At 42.5% G+C, this 26,258-nt stretch overlaps 1 protein-coding gene across 2 annotated transcripts in view; it reads left to right on the top strand.

Moving 5' to 3' along the window:
* Positions 1 to 22,936, top strand: part of kri1 (KRI1 homolog) — a 35,335-nt gene extending 12,399 nt beyond the window's left edge. For both annotated transcript variants that reach the window (XM_078531428.1, XM_078531427.1), the window contains exons 9-19: positions 1,864 to 1,976; positions 7,881 to 8,013; positions 9,498 to 9,593; positions 10,102 to 10,272; positions 10,388 to 10,463; positions 11,544 to 11,659; positions 13,772 to 13,913; positions 14,689 to 14,819; positions 16,788 to 16,852; positions 17,370 to 17,465; positions 22,335 to 22,936. In XM_078531428.1, coding sequence (XP_078387554.1) covers positions 1,864 to 1,976; positions 7,881 to 8,013; positions 9,498 to 9,593; positions 10,102 to 10,272; positions 10,388 to 10,463; positions 11,544 to 11,659; positions 13,772 to 13,913; positions 14,689 to 14,819; positions 16,788 to 16,852; positions 17,370 to 17,465; positions 22,335 to 22,848 — 1,653 coding nt within the window. In that variant the 3' untranslated portion in view covers positions 22,849 to 22,936. The remainder of the gene's footprint in view (positions 1 to 1,863; positions 1,977 to 7,880; positions 8,014 to 9,497; positions 9,594 to 10,101; positions 10,273 to 10,387; positions 10,464 to 11,543; positions 11,660 to 13,771; positions 13,914 to 14,688; positions 14,820 to 16,787; positions 16,853 to 17,369; positions 17,466 to 22,334) is intronic.
* The last annotated feature ends 3,322 nt before the right edge of the window (positions 22,937 to 26,258 follow it).

The following is a 26,258-nucleotide window of genomic DNA, read 5'->3' as shown; positions in this document are numbered from 1 at the left end:
TCTCTGAGCTTTGGATGGGAGACGAAATCGCCAGATCAGTGACTCATTATAAAGCAGGCACATGCAGATATCTAACCAGTCTTTCACGTAAAGAATGGCCACAGTTTAATGTAGCAGTACAGCAACTTCACTTCCCTGAAGTTGTGCATTGCTGCTCATAGCCCAGAGGCAATTTATAATTACCCTGCACAAGGCTGAAATAATATCAGAGATTAGATCTGTAATTTCCTGCGCTTCAAATACTTTGATGCATGGGAGTTTCAGTCCTGTGAGGGTTTTTCATTGTTGACTGCGCACTTGCTAACATCACCAGGTTTTGCATTTCCCTTGCGTTTTAATGACTGCCTGCATTGACCCTAGTCAAAAACAAATTACTCTCTTGATGTCAGCAAGTACCATTGGCTCACCACAACTGAATGTATTACCAGACAAGGGAGGGTTTCACCAATGCTCAGGCCAAATTTTAATCCTGGAATGGCCCCGCAAATATAATTTTGTCTAAAAAACTGGCTACCCTTAGGATTAACCTGCTTTTAAAAATGATTCATTTCCATTCGAACGCTTCTTAAATAAGTGGCTTTGAAAGGTAGTTATTTTTTTTAACATTAGCATTGAAACAACTAAATTAATTTTTTCAACCAGAAGTGTTCAAAGTGTAACCCCTGGACCAAGTGAAACCTTTCAGTGAAGGGCCTACCCTATATATATATATATATATATATATATATATACCAGTATTGAAATCTAGTGACTTTCCAGGTTGTCCAAAGTAACCCTATGCCTCATGCTTCTGTCAAGCAGCTTGGCATGTTTATCTGCATCAAAAACATCATATAAATGGTATTAATCAGCACATGGTGACTTTTATCATTGGCTTTTATGATTTATTTCCTAATTCTATTTTACTGTAAGCCTTATTTTACAAACACTGTTGTCAAAAAAATAAGTGCCTTGTAAATTGGTCTGGTTTGAAATATAAAGCTGCCTAGCCCTAGGAATTTCTCTGTCTAGCCCTGGATGGCACATTGGTGATGCAAGGATAGAGACAGTGCTCTGCCGTTGCCTAGACCCATTGGGAGACTAGTACATGTGTGAATTTTTTAGGCCACGCTGTAGTACTTTGGTAGCATGTCACACTCCACATTCTAAGTGTACAGAATTACAGAATTCATCAAAGATGTTGTGCCAAGTTGCATTCCACAGACTTGGATTCATTTTGTTGATTTCTTTTCCCTTCACTTATAGCATTACTTAACTCCATATGTGCTCTAGTGGGAAAGTGCTGAATGAAGTGTAGGCAATCCCTGTTCCTGTGCCAACTAGTAACCTCATTCAAGAGTTGCATTGAAGTCAGAGGGTGTATCATCTGCCCTCTGTACAATGGCTGTTGAGAAAATATATTTTTTAAGAAGTTCCCGTCCCTTCAGAAAATCACTTTCCACTGTTGGCACACGTCATTTATACAAAGAGAAAGCGTATTGAGAAAAATAACACCTTAAAACGTAACCCTACATAAATCTAGATAGCGTAACATCAAATTCTTGTTAAGATTAGTCTAGTTCTGTTGGCCACTGGATGGCAAGACTGCAGCAGTGCTGTTATCTGAGGATTTGATGGCCTCTCATCAGAATGGCGTGGCATCTTTGCCTGAAGTTTCCCTTCCTTTGAGGAAGGTGCCTTTTGCCTGCCCTGCTCTCACTTTCCTAAGGCAGCTTAATGTAGATTGGGAATCCGAGAGATAATGTTTCAAGTCTATTTCCCACCTATGCTGCCGCACTGTGGCACCTTGTTAAGTGTTTGGGAATTGCTAGACTTATTCAAAATATATTTCCTTTTACTGAATCTCAATTTGTTGTGATGCAGAAATACCTGAGGGATTACTGGAATGATCCTCAGCTGGAAGAGGGAGAGAAGTTCCTGCGGGACTATATTCTCAATAAGCGATATCTTGATGAGGAGGAAGAGGAGGAAGAGAGGTAAGATAAATTTTAAGTGCCATGTTCAAATTCTTTCATGATTCCATCATTTCATTTAACATTTGAGTAATTTGAAAATAAGTTGTTCCTTCTGATGTTCTGAACCCATTTGAGGTAAAATTGTGCCGTGTGGTAATAGTGCGTGACTGTGTTCATGTTCTAGCCAAGATGTTTATCTGAAATTATTTAATGGCTTCTTTAAAATAGTGCACTAGAAAGATGAACTATGGACACAATCAGCTGTTTTATTGCACAATGCAATTTTAGTCATTTAAAATTGAATAATCAGCAGTGGTATTTTTGTTGTGTGCTGATATCTTTTATCAGTCCATGTTGTACAGTATGTGTAAGATAAAGCTCAGGAATGCTTATTCGGGTGTTGCTTTGACCAAAAAGGGCATTGGAGTGTACTTGCAAGTTGGCAAACATTAATCGTAACAGTTCAAAAAATCCTTGCATTTATATAACAACAACTTATAATGTAGTGAAATGTCCAAGACCCTTCACAGGGGCATTATAAAGCAAAGTCTGACACTGACCCACATAAAGAGATATTAGGACAGATGACTAAAAGCCTGGTCAAAGAGGTAAGTTTTAATAAGTGTCTTTACCTTGCTTTCCTCCTTCGAGAGGTGGTTGTTAATGATATTGTTAGAATACGCAGGTCAAGGGTATTGTTTAATTGAGTACTTTGAGCACATATAATTATGGAACAGCTGGGACACTGGGGGCGAGGGGGGAACTGTAAAACTGAACAAAGTCAATACTGTCTCAAAGAAAAGCTCCATGTCTTGGTTTTGACTTCACCGACCGGCTTGGATTCTATTAACAGCAGAGAGGTGTAGGGAAGGTGATCCAGAGCTTGGGGCCTAGGCAACTGAAGGCATGGCCACCAGTGGTGAAGCAGTTAAAATTGGGGGTACACAAGAGGCCAGAGTTTGAGGAGAGCAGCAATTCCACATGGTGGCAGGGTATGTTGTAAGGTTAGAGAAGATTAAAGAGATAGGGAGCGGTGAGGTCATGGAGGGATTTGAAAACAAGGATGATAATTTTAAGTCAAGACACTGCATTGACTGAGAACTGATGTAGGTCAGCATTCACAGGGGTGATGGAGGAACCGGGCCTATGTATCACCTTTCACGACTTCAGGTTGCTCCCAAGTACGTTACAGCCTATGAAGTGCTTTTGAAGTATAGTCACTGATGTAATGTAGGAACTTCAGCAGCCAATTGGCACACAGCAAGGTCCCACAAATAGCAATTAGATAAATGACCAGATAATTTGATTTTGGTAATGTTGAGTGAGGGGTAAATATTGACCCCAGGACACTGGGAAGAACTCTCCTGCTCTTTGAAATAATGCCATGGGAGTTTTTACAACGTAATGTTTTCAAATGTGCCGTACTGAGGGGTCTGAAGAATTGGGGCCCCGTGTATTGCCGCCTACCAACACTGTCTCAAGAATTCACGATTGTTATTTCTATTGCCGTTTGACTCATTTTTAAAACACAACATCAACAGAAAATATAGATAAAGGGTAGCCCGCAATTGGACTTTCATTTTCAGGTGTTCCTGTTGTATGTTGTTCTGTATTGTTGTTTGCAAGGTGTCTTCAATATAATATGTAATTGTAAGGGGCCTTTGGGAGTGTGTGATTGTCGGGAGCCTTTCGGAGTGTGTGTGTGTAATTGTAGGGGGCCTCTGGGAAAGTGTGTGTGTGTGTATGTATGTGTGTGTGTGTGTGTGTGTGTGTGTGTGTGTAATTGTAGGGGGCCTCTGGGAGTGTGTGTGTAATTGTAGGGGGCCCCTGGGAGTGTGCGTGTAATTGTAGGGGTTTTTGGAATTGTGTGTATAATTGTAGGGGGCTTCTGTGAGTATGTGTATATTTGCAAAGAGTGCTTCTTTATAGAAAAGTTTAAAATCATGTAACTTAGAGATGAAGATCTTGTGAAGAATGTTGCTATAAAATTGAGCTTGGACTTAGGGAGGGGAAACCCACCAGCCATGGTTCTTGCCTTTGATCGCCATCTACTGACTCCGCTGAAGCGTTGGTGTAATGGTGTCAGGATTCTTTGTCTGTGGTGCCCTTCACAGCTGAATAGCACAGCTTTGCACATGAGAAATGGCCATTTGATTGAGGTATTAAGGGGGCATACGAACCCTATGGAACCTGTAACATCAACATTCAGCATATAGATATGGGGGGATGGAGTGGAGAGGAGAATAAACTTTTCAGTTTTTAAAAAATATAGTTCCCAATGCAATGCTCGTACAGCCACCATTTTCCCTCCTTTTCCTTATTCCTTCCCCGGCTACACCCTCACCTCCCCTCTTTCCCAACCCTCCGAAAATAAAACTGCCTTTTCTTGCTCATCTTTACAGTAAGAATGTAAGCAACATTTTAAATGGAAGATCAAGGAAATTAACCTTAAAGTTAGAGCTAGGGTGTTCAGGGTGCACGCAGTCTAGTAGAAATCTGGAACAGTTTTTTTTTAAACCCCAAAAAGCTGTGAAGGCTGTGGATCAATTGAAAATTTCAAAACGGAGTTAGATGGGTTTTTTGTTAGGGCAAGGGTGTTGAGGGTTATGGAACTGAGGTGGGTGGATGGAGTTGAGATGCACGTCAGCCATGATCTATGTGAATGGAGGAACGGGTTCAAGGGGCTGAATGGCGCCCTCCCTGTTCCTATGGTCCTAACTTGCGAATCAAATTCCTGCAGTTCTCTGACTGTAACCTCGGTGAACTGTTACATGTCAAGGTTAGGGCACTGGCAGGTCAGCCATCTGGGGCAAAGGATATGTGTAACCTTGATACAGTGTTGTCCGGTGGAGTAACGATGATTTACTGAGCCACAGGCACTTAATTCTCTGGCTGTGAGTTGATTGGCTGCTCTGACGTGTCTTTCAATGAGTTGCTGCTGGTATCGAAACTTGGTTGAGTAATTTCTGCAGTGAATCATCAGATGTCTCGGCCAATTAAATACAAATTGAGGATGAGCGGGAATTACGAAATCGGCTGTCGTTTTTTTTTTCAAAAAAAAATTACGAAATTACTTTTTTCCCTGCCAAAGTGTCACCTGCTTAACCCAGGTCAAGGGAGGAGGGCCTGAAAATCATTCCACTCACCGCTGGTATTAAACAGCTGATTGGCCAGTTCCAAAGATTTGTCGTTAGAGGTCTTGACCAATGAAACATTAGCTGGTGACAAGTGGGAATTTTGAAACTGCTAATCTAAAAATTAACACAATACATTTTTCCCTCCAAATTTGGAGCTTACTTAACCCAGGTCAAGGGAGGGTTTGGAGACCTCTGACTGCTGGTATAAAGATCCAATTGCCTAATTCCAATCATATGTTATCAAAAAACTTGACCAATGAAATATGAGATAGCAACGAGCGGGAATTATGAAACTGCTATTTTAAAATTTTAAAATAATTAATTTTTTCCCTCTGAGATGCCACTAGGTTAGGTCAAGAGGAGGGTCTAGAGACACCCTATTCAGACCTCTTCTGATGCCTCTGCCATATCCCCTGTTTACTGCAAGGTGGAGAGTAGTTCATGCAAGTGAACAGCCCTGGTATTGTACTCCTCCAGCCCTTGGAAATCTCTGAGCCCCTCCAGTTCTGGCCTCGTGAACACCCCAAATTTTCATTACTTCATCATTGGTGATCATGTCTTCAGCTGCCAAGCCAGCCCCTAAGCACTGGAATCCCCTCCCTAAACCTCTTTGCCTCTCTACCTTTCTCTCCTTTTGAAGCTCCTTTAACTCAAGCTTTTGGTCACCTATCCCATTGTCTCCTCATGTGAATCATTGTCAAATTTTGGTTGATAAATGCTCCTGTTAAAGGTGCTATATAGATATAAGTTGTTATCAGCACCAACCCACCATATGTAAGTGTTTAGAGTTTCTTTGTGGTTTGATTGATAAATTCACCAACTGGTGTATTACTCAGCCATATAGACTATTAGAGGTTCCTTGTTCAATCCATAATCTGTGGGGAGTTAGCTAATCTCATCTGGTTCAATGCTCAAGGCCAAACAATGAGCTTCGCGAGTCCTTAGCTAGGGGCAAAAACAGTTCATTAAGATCCAGTTCTTGATTACCCCAAAATGTACACAGCTCATGTTCCATGATGCATCAGTGCTGATTACATGCTACTCCTTTTACATTACGTGGGTTATCCAGCACAAAAATAGGTCATTCACCCCAACTGGTTCATTCTGGTCTTTATTGCTCCATTCGAGCCTTCTCCCATCTTTCCTCAGCTAACCTCTATCAGCGTAACCCTTGATTTCTTTCCCCCTCATGTGATTATCCAGCCTCCCATAAGTGCGTCTATGTTACTTGCCTGAACCACTCCCTGTGGTAGCGAGCTCCATGTTCTCGCCACTACTTGGGTAAAGAAGTTCCTTGTTTTTAAAATTTATTTATTTATTCATTCATTGGATGTGAGTGTCACTGGCTAGACCAGCAATTATTCCCCATCTCTAATCGCCCTTGAGAAGGTGGTGGTGAGCTGCCGCCTTGAACAACTGCAGTCCATGTATTGTTGGAACACCCACTGTGCTGTTAGGTAGGGGCTTCGAAGATTTTGACTCAGTGACAGTGAAGGAACGGTGATAGAGTTCCAAGTCAGGAGGAGTGTGTGTGGCTTGAAGATGGTGGTGTTCCCATGCATCCCCATGAATTCCCTATTTGATTTCATGGTGACTATCTTATATTGATAGCATCTAGTTTTGTTCTTCCCCTTTTCCTTTGCATCAACGAGAGATACAGGTGGAGATCTGAGTGGGGTGTCTCCAGTCTTGCTCCTGACCCAGTGTAAGGAGACAGCTCATGGAAACCTTTGAGGGAAAAGTGTAATTTATTTTAAATGGCAACTTCATAATTCTTGCTGTTTGCCAGCTCATAAACTGCGGGTGAAGACAAAGCCAGGCTGGACAGTGATGTGCTTCATGGTTCAGTAGTCACTTTTTTGGCCAACGCTTCAATGGCCATTTGGCTGAGACACTAGTAGATTGCCGATGTAGATAAAACTGCATCAGCAGAAGTAGATGCCTTCAAGACAGGGGCAGAAAAAAATGAAGATTTTTTAATTGAAGTCCAGTAACATTTCATGCATTGTGTCAAGACTGAGAGTTATCTTCAGATTAAGTGGGATTAAAGGTTATGGGATAATTGGACCAGGGCACGTAGACATAATTTGGTCTCCATGTTCAAGTCATATTGAGCACTGCTTTAAATGCCCCGCATGCCAATCAGATATCCTGCCAATAAACAAATTTAGGTCAATAACAGAGGATGTTCTGGCCTTTCCAGCTGTATCCCAACAGGGAGGCATCAGCTTTGGTGATGGAGAAATTATCAAACAAAAAGCACCCTGAGTTGCACCAGTATTGCCAATTAAAAGAGAAAAAAATATTCTTTGGTCCCGGAATGACATTGACACATAATGCTGGACTGGGAACTGCATTGAGACTGTCCGAACTCACTTCACATCGAATGCTTATGGCAGCGGAGGGAGACATTCAACCCACCTGCCTTCAATGGATTTCAACCTAAGTGTTAATGTGTAATCTGCAACAACCCCAAACTCTTCTCTTCTCTCCTCCTCCTCTTCCCAAATGTGGTCTTAAACTTGTACACGGCTAGATTCCACTGTAGTGCAGCACAACTGCTGTTGCTCACCTTTTGACCAATTAGCAGCTGACCCAGATCTTGAGGAGGAGGAAGAGAAAGATACCCTTGTATGTTTACTCTCGGACTTGTGCATATGTTCATACGTATAATAATTTGATTTCTTCAGTCGTAACACTGCAGACATTTGCGGGAAGCTCCCTCCATTTTAGACAGATTGATGCAAGCTCATAGTTTGTTTCCTGTTTCCTTGTCTTGATCTTGAAGAATTCCCACTTATGATGAGATTGTTCAGGATGAAGTGGACGACTCTGAAGATGATGGGGAGCAATTTCTGAGGAAACAGGAAGACTTTGAAAGAAAATATAACTTCAGATTTGAAGAACCTGATGCAGAATTTGTAAGCAGATAACTGTCTGTCTATAGATAGCATTTTATATCTCGCTTTATTAGTCTCATTTACAACAGCTGTTGTTTTATTTGTAGATGTAAGTAAAGTCCCAAGTTCACTGTTCATTCCGCTCAGCTAGCTGCTTAAAACCAACCCGATCCTGGGTAGAGATGTGTTGGGGAGGAATTGACAAGGATTCCTGCTCCTGATCACTGTCCAAAAACCACTGCCCCAGTGTGATTTTTGGGAGAGGACAGGATCGGGTTCAGCTGCAGTCTGGCTATTGAATTATCGGCCAGCATTCAAGTAGGCATCCACGTGAGGCATGGCCACCCAGGAGAGAGAGATCCCAGGCCAGCTGCCTTCTGTCGCTCTGTCCAGGTGCACATTTCAATGCCTTCAGGAAAGTAATAATGGACGGAGGTGGTGAGGGGAGACAAAAAGCAAAATAGTGGCTAAATTCATGTATGTGGCTTCCAGAAAAGATGGCAGAGTGCCCCCTGAAAGATGACCAGGAGCAGATGATATGTTTGATGTGGCTAGACATGGAAAAAGATGTCAGGAATGGTGGAAAGGAACTGGTTGGGGGAGAGCCATAAATACCCAGTTTAGTTTTGAAAATAGAACAGGAATGTTGATATTTCAATAATGTAAATTGATTTCTGATGCTTGCTCCACATAACTCCCTGGTGGACAGAACTTGCAGCACCACTGATAAAATAATAGAATGATACAGCACAAGAAGGGGGCCATTTGGCCTGTTGTGCCTGTTCCAGCTCAATGAAAGCACTGAACAATTAAGGGCTTTAATCTCCCTATTGTCCTACAAATTTTCCCCATGGTTGTGACAGTTGATGCACAAAATTCAATGGGAAACATGGATATGGCAATTTATAGTTGTAAAGATGGGCACATTAACATGTACATCTTACAGTAATAAGCTGGATTTGGTGTAAGGTATTGAATTTCCTTTATTTCCCATTTTTTCTGTACAAAGTTCAAGGTGAGGGGCAGGAGGTTTAGGGGGGATGTGAGGAAAAACTTTTTTACCCAGCGGGTGGTGTGACGGTCTGGAATGCACTGCCTGGGAGGGTGGTGGAGGCGGGTTGCCTCACATCTTTTAAAAAGTACCTGGATGAGTACTTGGCACATCATAACATTCAAGGCTATGGGCCAAGTGCTGGTAAATGGGATTAGGTAGGCAGGTCAGGTGTTCCTCACATGTCAGTGCAGACTCGATGGGCCGAAGGGCCTCTTCTGCACTGTGTGATTCTGTGAATAAGAACTCCCCTTTTAAATAAAATGGTATTTTCGGTCACCTTTCTGCTCTGATCCTTGCTTGCGCAGACCCGCGGCAAGACAGTGGTGAAAGGGCAGTGTCATATCTAGCTGCGCTCCTGGAAGCCTCTGCAGGGTCGTTTGGTGATTTTGTTTTTTTTGTTTGGAGCTTTGGGACCCTCCAAAACATTGATGCATTCCTCCCTCTTTTAAAGATAAAATCATACCCAAGAACAGTTGCCACCTCAGTTAGAGCAAAGGACGACAGAAGGAAGCACAAAAGAGAAGAAATCAAGGAAAGGAAGAAAAAAGTAAGCGTGTTTTTCGATTATTTTCACTTGATTTAAAATTACCATTAAGGCTGAATGGTGCCTGTGTAAGGGCTTGGAATATTTCTCCACAGATTGCCTATTGATTGTATTGAACGTGTTTCCTCCAGTTTTAACCCAATTTATGTGCAGTGCATATTAACTTAGCAATAGTCTTGACCACCCCCGGTGTATAAAATGCAGCCCTCTAGTCCCATCACTACTCTATAAAGTTCAGCCTTTTCTCCCAATGTGTAAAGCACAGCCCTCAATTCCCATTCCCACTACCAGCTCCAGATATACAGTGGACTAGCACATTGCATCACAGAGGGATAAATGGTTGTGCACCCACAATTCGGCGCATGGTGAGTTCTTCGGTTTCACTGTGTCTGGGAAATCCCCAAGCACCATCCAAACACAGCAGGGAAATTGCAGGGCGTTGGCCTGCCTAGCAAAGCTCCATAAACAAGCTCCCTATTTTTGTTTCCATCTTTGTCAATGGTTCCTTTAGGAGAAGGAAAAGAAGCAAGAGGAGATAAAACAGCTGAAGAAGCTGAAGAGGACGGAGATAATCAACAAGCTGAACCAGTTAAAGGAGATAACCGGGAATGAAACCGTTGGCTTCAGTGAGCAGCACTTGGAGGAGGATTTTGACCCAGTCAAGCACGACCAGCTCATGCAGGTTTGATACAAGATGCAAAATGAAACCATACTTTGCAGAACTAGTTTTGCCATTTTACAAAATGAAAGCGAGCTTTCCTGATCAGAAAATCTTTTCTTAATTTTTCTCCCTGCAGCAATTCTTCAATGATGACTATTATGGAGTGGGAGATGAGCAGAAACCACAGTTTGAGAATGAGGAGGAATTCGGTGGTAATTTATCATCTTTTAGAAACTTAATTGAAAGACGAAAATTAAGTACAGCCACACTAAAGTCCATGAGTTTCCACGCTCTCAGAAATCCTGGGAGGTGGACTACATATTCACAATGCATTTTCAGTATTACTTGTGGATTCACCAGGATGGATGGGTGGATTGGGACCTGGGGCATAGTTGTCACGTTAAGGTGCTAGCCAGGCCTGATCCATTGCTAAATTGCTGAGACAAATGCCACATTTTTAAAGGTATGGTTAGAAATATGTTAAGTGATTGCATTTCCAAGTCACTCAAAAGAAATGGGCTCTGTTTGCCTGGACTCTGGGTTTCAGTTCTCAACTTTGTGTGTATCTATTGGAGCCATGTTTGCTCCTCTTCCCTGCTATTGTAACTTGATGCACTGCCCAATATGAGCAACATATTTATTTTTAAATTTAGTTTTGTATGTGTGCGTGTAAATGTCAAGTCGTCAAAAGTTTAATTACAATTAAGTTTTATTTTTGAAATGGCTCTTAGTATTGAGATTTTTTTCTTGCGTTGACTGCATTCTTGCCCTTCTGCACATTGTTACAGCAAGCATTTTCATTTGTGCATTCTGTGACTGAGGAGTGCTATTGGTGTGATTACTGTAACATTCCCAACATATTGTGACATGGAGTTGGCAGGACCCCACAAGAGGGAATGTTCCCTTGCACGTTTCAACATCCCTGATAGCACACATCCCTAGGATTGACTTCGGTTCTGTTCCGACTTCAGCTGATCTCAAGTTGGGCGACAATGTGGAACTTCAGTTATCCTCAGCAAAGGTTTCCATTCCTGATTGCTGTTGAGTGCCTTCTGCTGAAAAAATGTGTGTTTGCCTGTGGACATTGGATGAAAATACTGCAGATCTTAGATGTAATTCTGATAATGGTTAAATAATTAGCAAGTCCCGAGAGCCACTATTTAACCAGTCTTATTGGCAAAGGAGGGCACATGAGATGAGACTCTAGCAAAAAAAGCAAAGAATGCATTATTTGTATACTTTTTAGAATAGATAACATGAATTAATTGCAATTTTATTTACTTTTATACCAGATGAGTGGAATTGGGACACATGGACAGGAAAGGAAGTTGGCTACGCAGAGCAAGAGGGAGAAGAACAGTGGCAGCATGAGAGTTTTGAACCACACTGTGATGATCCAGATTTTATTGTAAGCTGTGCTTTATTTGAATTCCCATACGGTGAATTGACATTGCTGCAAAATTGAATTTACTCTGTAGAAATTTCCCATTCTATGATTTTTTTTGAGAGATTTCTCAATTTTTTCCCTGGATTTTCCTGTGGGCTCAGGAGAACCCGACCTGTGCACTTCTGCGCTTTCCAAAATGCATGTCCGACCCACATGTGACTTTGTCCGGGACTTTTGTCTTTTCACGCCGGGGACAGGTTCACAATGCATTTTGCAAGCCGTGATGGAGTCTGTGAGGAGTGTGTGCGTGGAGGTGGGCCTGTTAGAAGACTTGCCTTGGTCCCCCAACATAGCAGCCCAGCTTCTAATATCATTTAAAAGCTCCCTAAACCTCACCCTTCATCCCCACCCACACCCCTATGCCCTCTCAGATCACCATACCCTCCATAGTCACTCACCAAGTATCCACTATGTACAGTGGGAATTATTTTAAAATCGTTGGGGGGGAAAAAGTTAAACTTCTACCAATCTAATAAAACCTTGAATTCAAAACACTGTCATTGATATTGGAAAAAAGAACTATTTCCAGTGTAAAAAATGTAATCCTCTAAGTGCCTATTAGGTTTATAAACAAACACATCAAAGGCATAATCTGTTATTACAGCTTCTTAAAAGTGTGAATCATTATTGGATCAATAGACCACCTGCTGAGCTGAATCCATTAAACACTTTTGAAACCCAGCCAAGCATTTATAATGGCTATGGCTGTCATAACAATAGCTTCCAGCCACTTTGCCTGAAACTGGCAGAACTGAACTGTGTCCCATTTCCATTTCAAAACAGACTGCCTGTCAATAAATGGAGAGGAGCAGGTGAAGACATTTTTTCAACTTTATTAAGCTGAGCTGTTTTTTAATAGCCAGAGCTGTTAGTCAATTTAAATCACAGCACAAAACGTGACAGCAGAGGCTGACAGGATTTTTTAAAAACATTTTTTAATGCATTATTTTCCATACCTTTGCAGGACAGATCCCAATGATGAATTATTGCATTGAAAACACATCCATGTTACCATACGTAGCATCTAATAATGACATTTGAAAGTTTCAAAACATTTTACCCTTACCTTTCAGAATGTTCCAAATTCCTTAGCAGGCTTCCCGCAATGGTTCACGAACTCTCCAAGGAATTGCATTTTTCTTTAAACGGTTTCCTAAACTCAATCAGCCAGCAGTCAAATTTGTGTTGGAGGAAAAGCAACTTTCCTGTGGTGAATCACAATAGGGACCCTGATCTCGGAAGAGGTGTGTGCATTTGGCACCCAAGGCCCTCCCGACCCGCAACAAGGCCATATGAAAATGGGGCGGGGTCAGGAAGGCAGAGAAAAATTGCTTTTCCAACAAATAAAAACTAAGTTCAGCATTTTGAGACCCAATTTGTTCCTCCATTGGGAAACATAAATCCAGCCCTAGAGGTTAGAAATTCCAACTGTTGGCTTTGTGCAAACACTTGGTATTGTATTGCATTCATGTGTGCGCTATTGTTACACAGGTATTATTAACCCATTTAAAATAATTGTTTTGATCTTGAGCTTGAATTTGGGCCACTTGCAAGTCTGCATTTTGCACTGCTCAAAAAGACACCTGTCCCAATGATTGGCTGATGAACAGCTAAGGGAGATGTTCATTACTTTTGATCCCTACTTTCTCCCTTCCTATTCTTGCTGACCCATGGACGTCACCAGCCTACTGCTATCTTACCCAACAGGCTATTCTTCCTGTGTGAGTGACGGCTTTAGATGACACGGCAGGCGTGCCCAATCCTATGTGGACCTGAGGCTGGCACACTTGCTTTCTGGTGGCAGTGCCATACAGGCTGGGCAGCTCCCAGATCATGGAAGATCTTGGGTTCAATCCCTGTATTGTGTTGTGTTAACAAGAATTGATGTCTCATGCCTTTCCTACCCATTACCTGGGTTTCCTCAGAGCAGCCATTACCTGTGAAGTCATGCAGAGCATGAATCCATGCCTTTAGGGGAGAGAGGTGGAAGACTTGGGAGATGAGGGGCTTTAGACCGCATTTGTTTTTACTCTCCTGCGCATTAGCTCTGAAAGATCATTATTTCTCTAACAGATGGATGCAGATTATGATCCCAGTCAACAACTGATCTCCTCTAAGAAGAAAAAAAAACAAGATGCTCCCCTCATAGGCAAGAAAAGGCGGAAGTCTAAATTTGCAGAAGCAGTTAGCAAATCGAAGCCAGCATTTGATCCCAGTAAGTGTCTCTGCTGGTCTGATTTGGACTCTCCATGGTAGTGTTAAAAAAAAAAATGTAATCCTCATGGTAGCTCGTCTCTCTGACATCATAAATTTGAGTGGACAGTCTGAACCAAGTCACTGATGTCGCACGTATTGGTGTAGCACGGGATAGAATGGAGGGAGCTTTACCATGCCTCTGGCTGTGCTATATCTCACCTAAAAGTGCTTGATGCTGACCCCAGTGTCAGAAATATACAATGTTCCTGACGCAAGCACAGCAACAAAAAATAGTTTAATTCAAGGTTTTATTTATGGCACATTGAATGGCAGTTGAACAAGCGAGCTAACCCCACGCCATGCTGGGCTGCTTGCTTGGTTCCCCTTCCTGATCCATGTATACGTTTATTTCTTGCGGTGTCCCGTAATTTGGTGCATATTTTCCTTCTCCCTTTCAGCGCAGCGAGAATATGGTGCTCAATGCCATGTGGAGCGGTTGAACCTGATAGGTTTGATGCACACATGAGGGAAAAGGGAGTGGAGAGTTACGGCACAGGGTAGAAAGGGTTGATCAAAGTGTCGGGAGGCTCACGGGCAGCGTAAACGCTGAAATCGATCAATTGGACTTAACTGTATAATTCTTTTTAACTTGTGCTTCGCATGACCAATTTTATCGGAGGGGAGGAGATATGTTGTGCGCTTCCAGTTGGCTCATTTTAAATGTGTTATTGGTGGGAGGTAACATTGAACCTTTATCGAGTTTAATGCTTTTGACTAGATTTTTTTTATTACAGAGGACAAGACCTTTGAACAGTACTTGGATGAGTACTACCAGCTGGATTATGAAGATATAATCGATGACTTGCCTTGCAGGTTCAAGTACAGGCAGGTGCTGCCTAATGACTTTGGGCTCAGTACAGACGAGGTATGTTTGTACTCTTCTTGTGGATAAAACCCGACGCCCTCCGGAGTCTGAATGGACAAAGCCATTGCACAATGTGCTCTAAGCTATTTAGACCCAAAGATCAGATGGTGCCAACTTTCAGTCACAATAGCCTGGTGTTTGCATAATGCTCTGAGTGCTCAGGGAGGGTAAGCAAAGTGGATACAGAGCTGGAAAGACACCAAAAGCACAGTGGATGAGGTTTTTTTTGGGGAAATTTTTGAAGGCCAGAGGTACAATGGTTTTGGGAGAGAATTCCTCAAAACAAGAATATAGTTGACTGAAAGCATGCCCAGTGATGATGAATTGGAAGGATGGTCCTCTCTCCTTCGCCCCTCCTTGCCTTCAGCTACCTCGGCCTTGCTGTCTTCCTTCAAGGCTCTCCTCAAAACCTAAGTCAACTTTTTTTTATTCTTTCATGGAAAGTGGATGGCGCTGTTAAGGCCAGCATTTGTTGCCTATCCACTGAGTGACTTGCTAGACCATTTCAGAGGGCAGTTAAGAGTCAACCACCATTGCTGTGGTGGGTCTGGAGTCACATGTAGGCCAGACCAGGTAAGGGTGGCGGATTTCCTTCCCTAAAGGGTATTAGTGAGCCAGATGGGTTTTTACAGCAGTTGTTGATAGTTGTCATGGTTACCATCACTGAGACTAGCTTTGCATTCCAGATTTATTAACCTAATTCAAATTCCACCAGCTGCTATGGTGGGATTTGAACCCATGTTCCCAGTGCATTAGCCTGGGTCCCTGGATTACTACCTGTCCTGCTTTCTACCCTTAATTAGCACATTCCTTTAGATAATATCACCACCTTCAACACCTCTTTGTCCTTTTGTCTGTGACATCTTTTGGTTATCTCCACCTATCACTGGCCCTTTACCTAGCTCTACTTGTCCCACCCCCCTTAAACCAGCTTATATTTCACCCCTTTCCTATTTTTACTTAGTTCTGTTGAAGGGTCGTAAGGACTCGAAACGTCAACTGTACTCTTCTCTGCCGATGCTGCCAGACCTGCTGAGTTTTTCCAGGTATTTCTGTTTTTGTTTTTGTTCCCCTGTATTACTAGTCCGGTGACATCACCATTATACCACTATCTCCCCCAACTATCCTAACATGCCTTCATATGGATTGGTTTCAAATTTTGTTGGCTAATGCTCCTGTGAACATTTTACTACACCAAAGGCTCCGTATGTAAGTTGGCCGTGGTGTTTGTGAGCACGAAACTGGTTTTAGGGATGCGCTGGCGAGGACTTCAGAACAGTGTCACTTCTCTGCAGTGGGTAGTGCATGACAATGGAAAATTACTGAGGTGAGTTCTTCACACTTCACTTCAGCCTCGAATTAGATTGATCTGGTGATTAGATTAAGGTTCTTTCTGAACGAGTCACTTTTTAAGCTTTCTATAACCAACATATTGAACTAGGATCCCAGGGAATTCATATCTCACTATGGCAAATTAGGAAGTCAATAAAAATGGTAATTCTGTGAGCTGGCACCGAAAAGTTACCACGAAAGCTGCCGGATTGTCATTTAAAACCTTCGCTGCAGGTAAGGGAACGTGCCACCTTTACCTGGCTTGGCCTGTATGTGATTCCAGTCCCGCGCCGTGGTTGACATTAAATGCCCTCTGAGGCAGTCAGGTTGACTACTCATTTGTGCAAACATTGCTATGAAGCAAGCAACAGCACTCAGTCCGTAGCCAGGCATGGATTCTTGCCAACAGCACCCACATGGCAGGAACACGTAAGAAGATTCCTCCAGTCGCTACGTGTTGACATCGTTTCTATGCCTGTGAAGGTTTCCTCTGTTTCCTAAAGAGAGCCTGTTGCGATATCACTTGACGTACTGAACTGAGATCCTCTTCACAAACAAATTTGCAGTGAACTTTATGCTCATGTGTATCTTTAGCTCGACAGCCCAGAGTTGTAACATTTTTCTCATTGTTTGCAGATTTTGGCAGCAGATGATAAGGAACTTAATGCTTGGTGTTCGCTAAAGAAAACCTGCCAGTTCAGGTCAGTGAGTAAAAGTGAAACAAGGACCTGCGATGCTGCTAGACACGCTATATATTTGGTATTTTGCAGATCGTGAAATGTACAGCTGGCTTGGGTACAAATTAAATAATCCCAAGTCCATAGTCCCAAGTCCTACAGGGGTGTAAATCTTTACTGTATCTATGTTTGTTTCTTTGCATGGTTAGGAATTCCCAAATGTGACCTTTTTATTAAAGTTGTTGCTTCATTTGTGGGAATATCCATGATTGTGCAATTAAGATTTTGGTAAAATGTACTGGCAGGAAGGGGCAGACCAAGACGATCCAAGGCTTGATGCCTGAGTTTTGCACAGTTAGCTGATCTATGTAAATGTTCACCTCTGTGTGTAATGACCCCATTAAAATACATGAATGTACCCTTAAGTATTCAATGGCTTCATAAAATTGGTGTGAATGCGTAACTGTGTGTAAATTAATTGCACAAATGTGTACATGTATAGATACATGAGAACCCAATAAAAAAAGTTATATTTTAACAGAACTGAGAAGGAAGAGCTTCATGACCTGAAGATTTACAAGCAGAAAGCCCAGAACCTGCGGAAAAAGCAGCAGACCTTTAGGTCTTTCACTCTGCAGTAAGTGTAATCCACTGGTTGTACCAAATACTGTCAGCAATCTTCATCATTGCAACAACTAGATTGTAGGAAGGAAGTGGCGGCTTCAACAAGTGTATCGTAATGACTAAATGTTTGTGCCGTATTTTGAGAACTAGCTTGCATGTCATTTAGGGCAAAAAAACACACAATACCTAATATCCAGTTTTGTGCTTTGCACTTAGAGTGAGTTTTGTTTACTCGCCCAAAACAGCATTCCCGACGTTTAATTTATATGTATATTGTTGTAAAAAGAAGCCTGCTTTCAAAGCTTTTTAATTCGCACTCATCGGGACAGAAACACTAGAATACCAAACGTCAAAGGGGACAACAATTTATACTGCAGGAGAAAGGGGTGCTGATTGGTTGGCAAATGGACTCTGGTCGAGGTTGCCATGGAGAATGCACCGGGCAACAGCTATTCCCAAGCTTTTGATTAAATTCAAACCAGGCAAATCGACTCTGATTGGACGAGATGTTACCTTGGGGAATGCTGCAGCGAAACACTGTGCTCCAGGTTTTGTTTAGTTGAAAAAGACGTAATGCCTGGATATGTTTTTTGTTTACACAGGACAGGGCCCTGCATGTGAATATATGTAGCTTCTACGAAGCATAAGTGAGCCGCATTGCGAGACCGACTGGTGATCTTAAATTGGTTGTTATTTCATTCTTAGCCCACTTGAGATTGTTAAGTAAGTGCTGCCCAATTGCAGAATCACATCTAATGTTGGACCCTATGTTCTGAGTTTTGCAAGCACAGGCTGTTGAGTATGGTCCTTACTCTGTTGCAAGCAGCCGAAGGGATGTACCGTTTGATACGATCCACCAGGTATTGGGATGTACAGCCTACATACCTGCCATCACACTGGCACTGGAATTTATACACCGCATTACTCATTTGTATGGTAGGCAGAACGTCTTTTTGGCTTGACGGCAGCATCCTGTTAGTGGAAAACACCCCTCGTGTTGCTACTGCATAGCTTCACCTGTTGCTCAAATTTCTGAGACAACTTACCCTTCCAGGGTAACTTGAGGTAGTCTGGGCATTTTTCAGGACCGAAAATGGCAGCTTTAGGCCCATTCATGAGTTTGCTCGCTGTATATCGCACGATGATTTGACCGGGGTAGCCATTAACCTGCAGGGTAGCCTAGATGCGCCTTATTTCAGCATCAAGCTTGCACAGTGAGCAAATGGCTCAGGCCCTATTTACGATGTTGCCGATAAGGCCAATCTTGTCGTGTAGGACTGCAGGAATCCCAATGAGTATATTGACCGTTGAAGGTAGGTTTGCGGTAGACAGCACCTGAGAACCCATGAGCAGATTTCTCAATTAGCACATTGAAGAAAGGGAGCTCGTTTAAGAGTGCTCCATTTTGAAGGTGAATTTGGGTGTGGGATGGAGTCCATTAAGGTGTGCAAGGAAATTCTTACATGCAGCTGCAGGTTTAAATATAGCAAATGTATCATCTACATAATGGAGATATGCAAGGGGTAGGAGGTTAGCGGTCATTCCATCAAAGACACATTTTTCGTGGAAACCAACAAAAATGTAAGCAAGAGCTGGGAGTAGAGGGGATCCCATGGCAGCACCATCTATTTGGGCATACATGGTGCCATTAAAGCTGAACTCAACTGTGGAAGTTGCTAGGTTCATAAGTTCAGTGAATACAGATCAGACAATAGCAATGTGTTTAGATTGGCTTCCTTGAGTGACACATTAGTGAATGGGCTGGCAATGTCGAATGAACACATGGACACAGCATTGCTATCGAAATGCAGGCCTTGTATAGTCTTTGTGAAGATGAAGGAATCCGTCACCGGAAACCTTGGTCAGAACTGTTTGTAGTAACTCGCTCAACCATTTGGCTAATTCATGTTGTGCAGAACCAGTCATAGATAAGATAGAGCATAAAGGAACATCACATTTGTGTGTCTTGGACAACCTGTACTTAAGTGGCACAGTGAACTATGGTGACGAATCCTTTCATATACACCGCCAGGTAGCTCTTTACTCTTACACAAGTCTAACCCAGCCAACCTGGACATACATATCTATAAGCCTGACAGAGGGACTGGAATAGTCATTCTTAACCAGTGTGACTATATAAAATGCACACCATTCTTAATGAGGGATCCAAATTCGTATCCATTGGACCCGCCGCTCAGAAGACTGTCCAGCTCTGCTCGAAAGTGAGTTACGTAAGTCTGTGTAAGTTTTTGTAAGAATAATGAGCTGGCTGGTGGTGTATATGATAGGATTCATCCCCATGGTTCACTATGCCCACATATGTAATAGTTGCCCAATACACACAAACATGATGTCCCTTTATGCCCTATCTTATCTATGACTGGTTCTGCACAATGTGAACTGACCAAATGGCTGAGTGAATTGCTACAACCAGTTCTGAGTGAAGTTTCCAAATACATGGTGAAGGATCTCTTCACCTTTGCAAAGATTATACAAGACCTGCATATTGATAGCAATGCTATGTCCATGTGCTCATTCGACATTGCTAGCCTATTCACCAGTGTACTGCTCAAGGAAGCCATAGACTTTTGTGCCGCATCACTATATCATGGCAATCTAGACATTGTATATGGTGTATGAACCTAGAAACTCATGCAGTTGAGTTCAGCTTTAATGACACCACGTATGCCCAAATAGATGATGTTTCCCTCTAAGCCCAGCTCTCGCTAACATTTTTGTTGGTTTCCACGAGAAACATGTCTTTTATGGAATGGCCCCTAACCTCCTACTCCCTTGCATATTTCCATTATGTAGATGATACGTTTGCCATATTTGAATCTACAGCTGCATGTAAGAACTTCCTTACACACCTTGATGGGCTTCATTCCTGTACTCAGATTCACCTTTAAAATGGAGCAGTCCTAACAAGCTCCTTTTCATTGACGTGTGAGTTGAGAAATCTGCTAATGGGTTCTCTACTCCTGTCTACTGCAAGACTACCTTCACCGGTCAGTATACGTGTTGGGACTCCTACAGCTGTACATGTGAAAAGATTGGCCTTATTTGCAGCCTCATAAATGGGGCCTGAGCCATTTGCTCACCATGCAAGCTTGATGCCGAAATAGGGCACATCAAAGCTATCCTGCGGGATAATGGCTACCGCAATCAGATCATTGCTTGCTATATATCATGCAAACTCATGACTGAGCCTAAGTCTACCACTTTTGGACCTGTAAAGTGCCCAGTTTCAGGGTAAAGTATCCCAAAACAGTTGAAGCTAGACGTTTGCAGTAGCAACATGGATGGTATTCTCCACTAACAGGATGCTGCTCTCAAGCCAAAAAGGCGTTCTGCCTATTGCACGCATGTGTAATGTGGTGTGTGAATTTGTGCCAAGTAGATAGGACCAATGACTGGTGGATCGTTTGAAAAAAGCACATCCCTTCAGCTGTTTGCAACCAGCCATGCTAGCAAAACTCAGAGCATAGGGTCTGCCATTGGGCAGCACTTACTTAACAATCTTGAGCGTGCTAAGAATGACACCAACAAACCAATTCAAGATTATCATTTGGGCTTGCAATGGGGCTCACATATGTTTGGTAGAAACTACATATATTCACACGCAGGGCCTGTCTTCTGTAAACAAAAAGAACTTGCCCAGGCATTGCACCTTTTTAACTAAACAAAAGCTTTGGGGGAACAGTGTTTCACTGGAACATTCCCCATGGCAACACCTCGGCCAATCAGAGTCCACTTGCCAACCAATTAGCACCCTTTTCTTATACAGTACAAATTGTTGTTCCCTTTGAGATTTGATGTTGTGATTCTGTCCTGATGAGTGCAAGACGAAAAGCTTCAACACCATGTTTCTTTTTACAGCAATACTCAAGTTCTTTACTGGCAAGCATATGATATATGTACCTAAACTGAGTTGGCATATAGAATCACATATTTAATCACCAGCTGGAATGTATAGACTAATACCCAAAAGTATTGATTTTGTATTTTTTATTTCCTGGCTGCTGTTTTTATCCCGGCTCCGTCTTTTTATTTAATGACCTCCTAATTAATTATCATCAAGGGGTGAGGGTTGCTGGCATGCTTTTCTATTTCAGCATCAAGCACTGCCAATTCTGTTACACCACAATTACGATACAGGGTAAAACTCTACACACCCCAAGGATATGCTTTTGCTCCAACCTCAGAAGGGCATCTCCTACCCCATCAGTGTAACCTTCTCCGTAGCCAGACATCCTGTCGTCTTTGTAAGCCCCACTGCCCATTAGTAAAGATTGGCTGTAGGGCTGTGCACACAAGGCTATTATTCTCAACAGCCAGCAATGGGAGGAAAGACATTCAAACGAAAAATCTAACACATGCAATGAAAATGTTCATTTATATAATGCAACATCTTAATTGAAATCAAAGTTCTCACCTTGTTTAAAAATATTTTAAAGATTTTTGCACCTTAGTTTTAAAACCACTTTTAGCCCTGCCTATCAGCATCTATCTTCTGCCTTTCTGACTCTGGCTTATCCTCCACCCCAATCTATATTTGTTAGGATAGAGTCCACGTACGCTTTGGAGTTTTCTCCTTGGAATTTCATCCATCATTCTGGGTTAGAGCTTAGATTTGAGGAACAAAGTTGAAAAGCCAGTGTCTTTGACATGCCGGCCACCAGTCCCCTCAGCTGAAAGGGTGCTGTAGCTAACTTTAGAGCCTCTGCTGTCACTGCCGCTGATCGTAGATCACAACCAGTCCGCCCTATTGATATGCTGTGTCTTTTCCCCACTGAGATATTTAATCCTCCTTTTCGTAATTGTTGTATTAAAGGTTGATAGATAAAAGTACTAACTGGAAAAAACCATTGCTGCTTTGTAGGGAAGACGAGTCACAGAGCAATGAGGCAGCTGCCAAAACCAAACCTGGGAAGAAGAGAAGGGACAAATTGAGAAAGCCACAACTGCCGGGAGTGGAAGGGGCTGAGGAGGCAGCCACTGAATCAAGTCCAAAGAAAGTGAGGTTGGAAGCCGAGAATAAGCAGGTGTTTGGACTGGACAGTGAAGAGGATGAAGACGTCTTGGTTGCCAAGTCAAAGAGCAGTACAAATGCAGCAGCCCCTCAGAAAGTGGAAGCCAGCAAAGAGGAGGATAACGAAAAATCCCCAGCTCCTCCCATTGCACACCAAAAAAAACCGGAGCATCCAGTCAGGAAAAGGAAGAAATTTACTAAGAAAAATATGCTCCTCACTTCCCAAGTGCATTTGGGTGGACATTTGTTCAGTGGCCGGAGACTGAAGGCGTATGGACTGAACCCACGCAAACTGAAATTTAAACAAATAATCAGAGAGCAGAAGAAGAAAGAGAAAGAGAAAAAGAAACAGAACAAAGACTGATTTTCTACTGAGCGAGATTATTTTATATGATGTGAAAATAAGCAGGTCTGTTATCACAGATGGTCAAATAAAATGACACAATCCTTTATCTCCTATTGATTTATTTTGGTGTTTGGTGTAATAAGAAAGGATGGAAGAAAAATCAGGAATGAGGGAGTCATTTGGCCGACTGAAGGGCATTTTGTTTCATAGAGTCATTATGACACAGAAGGAGGCTATTTGCCCCCTCAACATGCTGGCTGTCTGTAGAGCAATAAAATCAGACCTGCCTTAGACCTGCAGGTTTTTTTCCCTCAAGTGCCCATCCAATTTCCTTTTGAAATAATTCATTTTCCCTGCTTCCACCACCCTCGTAGGCAGAGTGTTCCAGCTCATTATCATTCGCTGTGTATGAGTTCTTCCTCACATTCCCCCTGCATCTTTTGCCCAACCCTTAAATCTGTGTCCTGCTACCCATCCTCCAGTCTGAAAAATTACCATTTACCACACCTCATCTTTTCTGTCCTTGAGTCAATTTTTTTATCCAAGATAACACTGACCCTCCTATTCCATGAGCCTCAGTTTTATTAACCAGCCAATTGTGTGGCACTTGGTCAAACACTTTAAAATCCATATAGACAACGCCCAATGCTTTCCCTTTGTCAACTTTGTCTGTTGCTTCATCAAAAAAAAAAATCGTTGTACTGTGCTCCAATTGTGTAATTTGCTGCAATCTGGTGACTCTGCAAATTGTGGTATGCTTTGTAATCAAGGAAAAAGCTCCCTCCTCCAAAGGAGCACTCGAAGCTGGTTGAGAACTTCAGAAAAGTACGTTGCAAAACTACTGGCAGACCAGGTTTTTTTCCTGTGAGATTTGAAGGCCGATCTCGAGAGTGTAGCTGGCTGCTGTTGAAAGGGAACAGATGTTGGCGCCTGTAAATTGATCGGGCTTAATCCTGTCATTAATTTGTGCTTAATTATGTTCACCAGTACCCCTGGGAGCTGAAGGAGAGCCAATGCTGCCTAGTGAAGCAACACTTTGGAGCAGTTATTTCCACAAAGTGTGATACTTGGCAACAGTTTAGACTCCGACACTAATAAGGAAAACCGAGGTGATGTTAGGTGAGGACAAAGGTTTTCAAATTAAATACCCTGTCCGTTCACCCTAGTCTCTTAACTCAGTGGTTGTTCTTTACGTGGAACACTTTCAGTGGCAAATGGACAGACTCACGCTTATAAAGAGTTTGGTTGACCATCAGCATCAGGATGACAAATATCATGGTCTAGGACATTGTCAATCTGCTATCAATCAGCACTAATATCATGACTCTGGAGGTTCTTGTAATCTTCACATATCTAGGCTCCACAATAACCAACAATCTGTTGTTTGATGCTAAAATCAACTTGCAATTTGCAAAAGCTGCCGCTATTATGTCCAAGCTGACTAAGAGAGTGTGGAACAAAAAAAAACCACCTGACTGAGAACACCAAACTACGAGTCTTCCAAGCCTGCATCCTCAGGGCACTCCGACACTGGTGAGACCTAGTCAACATATGCTAGGCTGGAGAGAAGTTGGAACAATTTCCACCTTTGCTGTCTCAAACATCTCTGCATCTCTTGGCAGGACAAGGTCACCAACCCTGAGGTCCTGGAGTGTGCTAATGGCGTCAGCGTACACTTGTTGCTAAACCAACAATGTCTGGGCTTACTCGGCCACATTCATCAGATGGATGACAGCCCTAAACTGAAAGACCTTCAGTATGGTGAACCGGCCACTTTGGTCACAACCTCCTGGGAGTCTGTACATGTTGGGAGTCTGCAAGTGAGATATGAAGATGGTGGATATTGACACTGGCAGCTGGGGGACAGTTGCTGACGGCCATGACCTCTGGAGGCTGACTGTTTGGAAGAATATTGTAAGAGGTGAGCAGAAACCAAAAGCTCAGCCAGCCAAGAAGAGGGCCCAGAGGAAACAGAGGCTGGTGAAACGTGCATCTTCTTAGCCCACTGTCTTCACTGCCAAACCAGAGTGGGGCTCCTGAGCCACACCAGGCAACGCTTACAGACCACCATCATCTTATGAGACAGAAGGCTGCCACACTTTGTTCTTTATGTGTGCACCTCTAGGCTTTGCGTATTGAGTGTTCTTCACTGTGGTATCTCAGCTAAAAGGAGAGATAAACGTAACAATTTCTAACGCAGATCATGATCCGGAGCAGGAGCTTTGGCTGACTTTATTTTTCTCCCCTCTTTTTCACCCTAGGTCAGGAATTCTGATGCTAATTTGTAGCTTTGTGAGCAGTCCTGGTGGCATTTCACCTAACACAGGACACAATGGGGTTGGGATCTGTGACCACGGGGAGATACATTTTGTCTTGTATTGGAAAGCCAGGCTTCATGGAAGCCAGTCATGTTGGTTTCCAGCTAGAAAGAGCTGATTCGATGCCCCATTGAGCCTGTGCCAGTTCAGTACCATTGGGCGCTCAAGTCCAAATTTTAACTGAAGCACTTTCTACAGAAACTGTAAATTAAAAGTTTATTCCCCACCCTCACCCTCGATGCTGTTGCTCATTTTAGATAAAAGGTAATATTAGAAAATTAGTATAGGCATGAGTACCTTGATAAGTAATGGAAATTGGTGTTAAAATTTAATTCAATTGCATTTAAGCATTGTTCCTTAAACCTTAGTAACTTGGCCATGTAGTATTTATGATGTTTTCTTCATTGCAGCATAGTCCCACTGCAGTATACCATCTGATGCACACTGTTCTGGTAACAATCCCTACAGACACAATTTCCTATAAGTGTGTCTGCCTTTGTCATTCTGGCTTAAAGCTCATCTCTGAATCTTATTGTGTGAATGCTTGGTATACCTGCATGAAATTTCATCATCATCCAGTTTTATTTGGAATGTTAATTCTTTACAGTAAACAGATTAGCAACTCCAGTTAAAATAGTGGAGAGGGTAACTTAAACACATTATTTGTTCCTGTCAAAATCAAAACATGAGGCAACCAGCTTAGCTGGTGGTCTACTTGAACCAGTTACTGTACTTTCTGGGGCTAAAGGGTTGCTGGTGTAAACCAAGAACAACAAATCATTATAAACATAAGATGTGTAGTTTGTGGGGCAGGGGGTGCGAAATGACTGGAAAGACAATTCTCAGATCATAGTATTTTCAAACGTTTTAATCCTGCCGAATACCACAAGTAATTCACTTCTTTAATGCTCAGCTGCATCTGCCTGTAATTTATACTTTAGGGTAAGGGTGTAATGCCTCTATGACCTCTGACAGGTTACAAATTCAGATGCAGCCTGTCTGTTATGGATAGTGATGATAGAGGCTCCAATTTCTTTCTATCTCATAGTCTGATCAGGAATCTCTTCCGCTCCGAGATTGTGTCTTCCATTGACGTGGGTTGGAAGGATT

Source organism: Cetorhinus maximus, chromosome 28 (genome assembly GCF_964194155.1).
Source record: "Cetorhinus maximus chromosome 28, sCetMax3.hap1.1, whole genome shotgun sequence".
Classification (NCBI taxonomy): Eukaryota; Metazoa; Chordata; class Chondrichthyes; order Lamniformes; family Cetorhinidae; genus Cetorhinus; species Cetorhinus maximus.
The sequence above is the reverse complement of the archived record's forward strand: the minus strand, read 5'-3'. Positions and strand labels throughout refer to the sequence as shown.